The sequence below is a fragment of the Crocodylus porosus genome, unplaced genomic scaffold (assembly GCF_001723895.1).
Source record: "Crocodylus porosus isolate Cpor-Errol unplaced genomic scaffold, CroPor_comp1, whole genome shotgun sequence".
NCBI lineage: Eukaryota > Metazoa > Chordata > Crocodylia > Crocodylidae > Crocodylus > Crocodylus porosus.
In genome coordinates this window covers 95,544,569-95,552,220 of record NW_017728918.1, presented here as the reverse complement: position 1 = coordinate 95,552,220, position 7,652 = coordinate 95,544,569, and the positions used below count along the sequence as shown (strand labels likewise).

At 43.6% G+C, this 7,652-nt stretch overlaps 1 protein-coding gene across 1 annotated transcript in view; it reads left to right on the top strand.

Moving 5' to 3' along the window:
- Positions 1-7,652, top strand: part of CEP85L (centrosomal protein 85 like) — a 190,147-nt gene that overhangs the window by 81,155 nt on the left and 101,340 nt on the right. The window contains exon 3 of the mRNA XM_019538196.1: positions 6,264-7,039. Coding sequence (XP_019393741.1) covers positions 6,264-7,039 — 776 coding nt within the window. The remainder of the gene's footprint in view (positions 1-6,263; positions 7,040-7,652) is intronic.

Here is a 7,652-nt window from a genome sequence, read left to right as displayed (position 1 = left end):
AAGGGAGGACATAGTTAGGGGTGCATTGATAAAGATTTTGTGGGTCAGTACTCATGGCTCATTATTAACAAGCCGTATATCGGCCAATACAGATTTGATTGCCAATATGCAGCCTGGCAGCTTGAAGGGTAGTGTCTGGCTGGTAAGTCAGTTGGGGGGAAGGGGCATGGGGGGAGCAGATCAAGGCCTCTGCCATGAGGGGGGGAGGAGCAGGCACTGCCCAACTGGGGCAGGATGGAGCTGGGAGTGGCTTGTCTGGGGAGTGCAGGAAGGCAAAGGTGGATCCCACCTCCATGCACGTACCTTGGGAGTCATGGGGGGCATGTGGCGCCTGATTTGTGGACAGGGTGAGGGCAGGCTGCCGCTGTGGGCTGGGGCTTGGGGTGGCGCAGGGCTCTTCCCAGCAGGCGTTGGGCTGGGGCTGCACTTGGGGCAGGCAGTGGTGACACTAGGGTGGGGAGGGCAAAGTGGGGTCTACAGCCACCCCAAAATTTGCTGTAGGCCCTCTGTAGCCTCCCCTCCGAGTGCTGCTGCCATCTGCCACAGGCACAGCTGTGGCCCAACCCCCCTGGCAGGAAGAGCCTAGCACTGCCCCTGGCCCCACCCTGCAGCAGCAGCCCGCCCTTGCCGCACACAGATTGGGGGACACGTGGCCCCTATGGCTCCCCTGAGAGTGCACAGTGGTGGGATCCACGCCCCCTGGATGAGCCACTCATGGCTCTGTCTGTATCCTGCCCTGGCTGGGCAGCGCCTGCTCCAGCCCCACTCCCTCCCTCACCACAGGGGCCTTGAACTGCAACCCCTGCCCACGCCCCTTCCCTCTCCCAACCATTTCTCACCAACAGACTTACCAGCCAGACACTGCTCTGCAAGCTGCCGGGCTGGCTGTGTACATGCTGCGGCTGTGTGCATGCATGTGGCATTTATTGGCAACATTGGCCACATCAGCCAAAAAAACCTGATTGCTGATAATGTCAATCTTCCTTTTACTGGTGCCGATGCAATATGGATTAATGTATCTCCTATACATAATCTACCTACAAAAATGTGGTATACCAGGGGAGAGGGATTATAAATGTTTTGAGAAAAGGTGCAGTTGGGAACTAGCTTGGTCAGAGACAAATGAGATTAAAGTGGCAGAAGTAATAATATTATTCAGGAACCCAGAGCTGAGAGCAAAGCAGGGAGAAGAAGTCATGAGTGGCAGATTGCAGTGAATGATACTATTAGTGAGGGGAACAGAATTAGAATTTTTCAATGTACAGGCAGTCCTCGGACTTATGATGACACAATTGGTTCCTGAAAACTGCGTCTTAAGTTGAAACATTGTAATACAGAACCAATTTTCTAATAAGAAACAATGTTATAAATGGGGGATTGGTTCCTGAACCAAGGCCCGGTACCCAGTTTTCACCAAAAATACCCCAGAATTTTGTACGTGATCAATTATAGATGAGTAATATAGCTACATTCATGTATTTATGTTGTAAATACTCTCACATTGATTTGGAAGGACTTATTTGAGTGACGTTGCTGGACTTTTTGAAGGGCTCTTGGCTGCAGGTTTTTCTGGAGTGTTGTCTGTTTTCTTAAAATGTCCAAGGAAGTTTGTACAGATGTTCTCCAGGGAGATGAGTGATGCGGCAAACTTGTTTGGTGGCGTGGTGTGGCATCGGATCAAACATTGTAAAATCAAAACTTGCATCATAAAGTTGAAACAGGTTGTCAATATATAAACCTTGTAAGTGCAAAACTTAAGTCAAAATGTTGTAAGGCGAGGAGTGCTTGTATGTATATGCACTACTGGAGAGGGAAAGAATGTGCTCCTTGGAAAGCTAGCAGTTTATGTGGTCAGAGGGAGACCATGCATTATAGTGGGAGATTTCAATTGTATAATCAAAGTAGGTGACAGAACAGAGGAAGGAGGAAGTGGAGCTAGACAACTTGTCCAGACTGTTAACAAATATAATAAAAGAAGAGTCCTAAGAGATGTGTAGGCAGGGGAGAAAGTTTTTACTAGAACAGCTCCCAGTGGAAAGAAACCAACAAGAATTGACTGTGTGTTTGTATCAAAAGAAATAGGGGTAAGGAAGGAAGAAAACATACATGTGGGTTTTAGTGATCACTGGATGCTGAAGGTGGAAATGAGTCCCTTCCCCACAAGAGGGAAGGGACTGTGGGAGTTATATGTGTGGCTGTTACAACGTGAATAGATATGTCAGGTACACACAAGATGCTTGAAGGGTGGTGAGCACTTCAGAAATATTTTGAAAGTGCCAGAGGATGGTGGATGATGGCGCCCCCTATCCCCACTACTATTTTTGTCTGGCATGGAACCGTTAACACAAAGAATAAGAAAAGACAAGGGTGTAAGTGGAGTAAAGATACTGGGAGGGGGAGAGGTAAAATGAGTACTACATGTAGATGATATATACAAGGATGCTGGAGGTAGCACCAGCACTACCTATGTAAGATCCTTGGCCCAGATAAAATGCCAAACTTCACAGCTCACTGTTTTTCAGGGGCACCAAAATGCACGTGTCAGATGATACTGCATTTATTCATGTATCATGTGCAGTCTTTTTGAAAATTAGCCATCCAAAATTGGTGTGTATGCCTTAAGCTAGGAAACTGATTTCTATGCCAGATTGGATGCAGATGCTGGGATGGTAGCAGGGGGCTCTGTTTGGTACCAGCTAACTCAGGGCTGAACTAGCCAGCTTGATGGCAAAGAAACAGAGTTGTCATCAGCATCGCTTCCCTTTCCACTTCTGCCTGCTGCAGGGCCAGTGGCTACAGTTTAACCCTGTGGGCTGAGCAGTAAGTGGAGGGGGAGTGATGCTAATGAAGTGACTCTATCTCTGCTCCAGGCAAGTGAAGCTTTTACCTTAGGTGAGCTGGTTCCATGGCAGGTAAGATTGAAAAAATCTGAGGTTTTCCCTTCATTCTGCCTTCCCAAAACAAGGTGAAAGTCTTATTCACCTGCCACATGCCCCTGAATAAATACAGTATTTTCTCTTAATAAAAATGGTCAAAAATGTTTAGGAGTTGCTTTGCCTTTTCTGGGAGGAAAGAAATTTTTGTTGGTGGGGAAGTTGTGATAAATAGCAGGATACCTTTGCTTATAGACGAGGGCTTTTTACCTGAAAATTGAAACAAATTTTCAATACAAGTATAAATTCAAGAGAAGAAAACCATAGTTTAAATACATTAATCTGTTTTAAGTACACAGTTTCCTTATACTTTAGGGTTCTTGGTAATATCCATCACTGTTAACCTCTAAGCATCATACCATATACCAGGGGTTGTCAACTGGGGGTATGCATACCCCTGGGGGTACTTAAGAAGGCCCAAGGGGATACACGCTGGTGGGTGGGGACGGAGTACTGCCACGCACCATCCCACGCTGCTGTGCAGGTGCTGCCTGCCCGGCTGGATGTGAGGGGCGGAGGAAGCTTGCACACAGCGGCTGTCGCCACTCTGCGTTCAGCCACATGCAGCCCCCTCCTCCCCCCCACCCATATCCGGCCACTGGCGATACACTGATTCAAAAAGGTTGAAAACCCCTGCCATATACATTTTATAGCTGCTGAAATAGTGTCTTTCCTTAGCCAAGTTTTATTGCCATTGGGACCAGGATTTAGACTGCAATTCAAAAATGAATAGTTCAAACTTGTAATAGAGTAATTACTGAGGCCATATGAAATATGCACACATGTGCTCTCTCCGCCTCCCTCTTGTTTTGATTCTGAATCTTTGAATTCTGAAATTAAGCATGTTGGTGGAGGAAGTAGTACAGGTTTCCCTTGCTTTATGTGGGTTCTGTATGTGCGAATTCATTCTTATGCAATGACCCTTTTTATACCAAAAATTCGTTATATGTGGGGTAAATTCACTCAGCTGTGATTGGTGTGTGGAAGCCTGAGTGCTTTGCTCCCTGCTGCACCTGCGTTGTGCCCCCTGCCTGCCCAGCGGCAGGAGGCACATGGCATCGCGCAGCTCTTGGGGTAGCGGAGCTCAAAAGTGCAGTACGCAGTGGCAGCTGCCTCTGGCCCACACACAGATCGGGGGGCACATACCCCCCGGGCCTCCACTTGTCTCACCACTCAGGCCAGCCAGGGCCCCACTCAGCCCAGCCCCTGCGTGTGCCCCACTCCCTCTCTCACTGCTGGGGCCTTCATCTTTCCTCCCCTAGCCCTCCCTGGGGTATGGAATGTATCCCTATTTGTTACATTGTAAAGTGAGTTCCCTTTATGCCAATTCAAGTTATGTGCTGTTTTCCAAGTACAGCATAAAGCAATGTGAAACCTTACTTTTTGTCCTTACTCCTGACTTCAACAAGGAAAAGAAGTTACTTTTGGATTGTTTTTGCAGTGGTTATTGCTGGACAGAATACAGGTGCATAGTTGCAAGAAAAAGGTTTTAGTCAAAGTAGGTGAATGAGGACAGCATAGGCAAGGCTGAGCCATGTGACTTAGTGGAAGGTGATGCTCTAATGAGAGGATTAGCTGCTTATTTCTGGTTGTCTATAGGCAGTGAAGCTAAGCACCAGTTGCTGGCACAGGAGAGCTGTCAGTCAAACCACAGTAACCTCTGTCTCACCTCTGTTAACTTTCCCCAGCAATCTCTCTGTGGCTCATATACATTATATTCTGCACTCACGTTAATATTTCAGCTGGCGATGCAGGGAAGAGTACAATAAATGAGTAGGATCTTTTCATTTTATAGCTTCTTCTTTTTGTATGTTGTTTCCACACAGGAGGTTCCACTTTACAGTTTATCCTACTTAGGTTAAGCCAACTGACTCAAATAGTAGAAAGCAAAGAAGCGAAGTATTTCTTATCCATGCTTTATTGATAAGTGTCCCTTTTTAGGTTCTGGTACTTCCTTTGTATTGCCTGTTTACTGGACCTCTTCTTCCTCATCCTATATGTCTTGATCAATCATAGCTTTGGTGTAACTTCCACACCATGTGCTTTTGCAGTGGCATGTATAAATACAGGGGATCGTGATTCAAGCTATGTGAAATTTTGTCCATAACCTTTAGGAAATGTTATGAGAACTTATGTTCTATACTGTTTTTTTTTTTTAAACTTGGAATTTATTTTGTTTAGAAAATACAGAATTGAATTATGAATTATGTAACGTTCCATGGTATAAGCACATGTGCATTGGTGTGTATATCATTCCACTGTATGCTGTACCATTACCTCCACAGAGCTGCAATCTCTCCTCATAGCACATGTGAACACTCACTCACATGGGCATCTCTCTTGCTGACTTGCTTATCTTGGCTACACAGGCTCTTTGGTGAATCAGGGAAAAACATTGACAAGGGTGAGAACAGTAGTAACAGGTGGAACTTGATAATCTTTTTGTAGACTCTTAGCATTAGAAAATTATATTAACCTGAATATAGAGAACAGTATATTTTTAGTTTAAAAAGTTCAGAAGTAGCTTATGCCTGATCCACTATCTGTATGTGAAAATCAGAGAGAAAAACTTTAGAATTTATGGTGACTGTTTAGCTAGAGAAACCAGAGGAAAGCGAGTTTTAGAAAGGGAATGCTTGTTCATTGTTTCCTCTGCAAATAGTAAACATTAATAAACATAGAGTGTATAGAAACTCAGATGTCTTTGAAGAATAATTATGTCAGGTTTGGAGACTAAATGCAATTAATATGTGAAACAGAAGAATTTTAAAGCTCCTTTAAAAAAAATCTCAACCCAGCCCTTACTATGAAGTTACATTATTAAAATATATAAAATATATTTCCTATATTTATAGTCTTAACACTAAACAAATACACTGGTAATTTAATAGAGGGCCAAATAGGTAGTTTCTACCTGTGTAGGTATTGCAAAATTGACCTGGAACAGAAAAGCTTTCCAAAAAGCTTGTTTTAATCTATGAGAATACTGTTTTAAATTAAAATATTCAACTTCAGTAATGGAAAAAAATGGTGGGGGGTAGGTGGTGGAAAGTACTGTGTTTTAAAAATGGTAGCATAGTTTGGAAAGTGAAAATGCAGTTGTCTGGCTAAGAGCACTGACGGGAAACAATTATTAAATGGTAAAGTTTATAGATACCTGTTTTTCCAAGATATCCTAGATTATTAGCTGGTGTCATGTTAAGAAATTCTAGAAGGGCGCCTTCCTGTTTTAGCTTTTCATCTTTGCTGTTGATATTTAGCCCTTTGGTTGGTAATGCTGGCAGGAGTTTTGTCTTGCACTTTATTTACTTGATGCATCTTTCTTCCCAGATCATTCAACTTCAAGTGGTACTTCCTCGTTTAAACCCAGCCGATCATTGGTCTCTATTCCCACTGCCCATGTGATGCCGTCTAATGCCAGCTCTTCACTTTCCAAACACAGGGAACCTTTCAAGTGTGATGGTTCAAAGTGGAGTACGAGCCTATTACGGTCAGGAGGAAGCAGAAATCGGGGCACACTGGACAACTCTCTGGACATGAAGGATGCAAGGCCTGTAAGGAAATGGTCATCCTTGTCTAAACTCAGCACACCAGATACCTGCAGTCAGGATGAAAGTATCCATTCAGAGGACTCCAGGGCTAGTACAGACAGATCAGGGAGAGACAAGACCATGTCACCGCAATTAAGGACAAATGGGCCAAGTTGTTTTCATAATAGTATGGAGTTGCTAAAAATTGAGGATAAAGAAACAGGGAAAAAACAATTGTCTGCGTTGGACTGCAAATACAAATTTGAAAGTTGCAGCAAAGATGACTTTGTTTCAGACTCCTCTCATCGGAGACATGCCTTAGACATGACCTATAGTGCCTTACCTGAAAGCAAACCCACCACAGCCAGTTGTGACGCTTTTGGACAAAAATATGCAACTTTGCAGTCTGTGAGTGGCGTTCCCATTCAGCCCTCAGTGAGGACTCAGATGTGGCTTAGAGAACAGTTGCATGCAAATCCTTTGGACTGTAGGACTGCAGAGGAGTCGTACAGTTTAGCAGCTGGGCAGCTACAGCAGCTTGAAGAACTTAGAACAGGAAGTGAACAGTTTATGCAGGTAAGAATAAAACCTGGTGTGTGCTGCCATCAGGTGGTTGGTAAGCAATAAGACATCAAATATTGTTTATTAAATGCTTGGTGCAGAATTCCTCTCACTTCACCTAAACTACTAATGTTTTTAAATTTCTTTAGGCATTAGTATGAGCAACTTTTCATTAATCTTGATTATTGTTTGAATGCTAATAAAGTGGTTCAGTTAATTTTTATATCTACTTGCAATTACCTGTACAGGACAGTTTATCTACATGGGAATGGCACTCTTGCTTTTTTGTACTTGTAATGTGCATGGTGCATGTAGTAGTATTTATGAGACATTTCAAGAGAGGCTTTAATTGAAACAATAATATTGACATGAGCCAGAACATATATTATCTGAATTTCTACAGAAATTGAGTTTCTGTTTGATTCAAAGTTGAATCTTGGTAAGATTGCTGATTGAAAAAATGGCCACTTCACAAATGTTTCTCACATTATAGTTTCATAGTTTCATAGTAGCTAGAGTCGGAAGGGACCTAGGAAGATCATCTAGTCCGACCCCCTGCCTTGGCAGGAAAGAGCACCGGGGTCAGATGACCTCGGCAAGGTGCTTATCTAACTTCCTTTTAAAAATC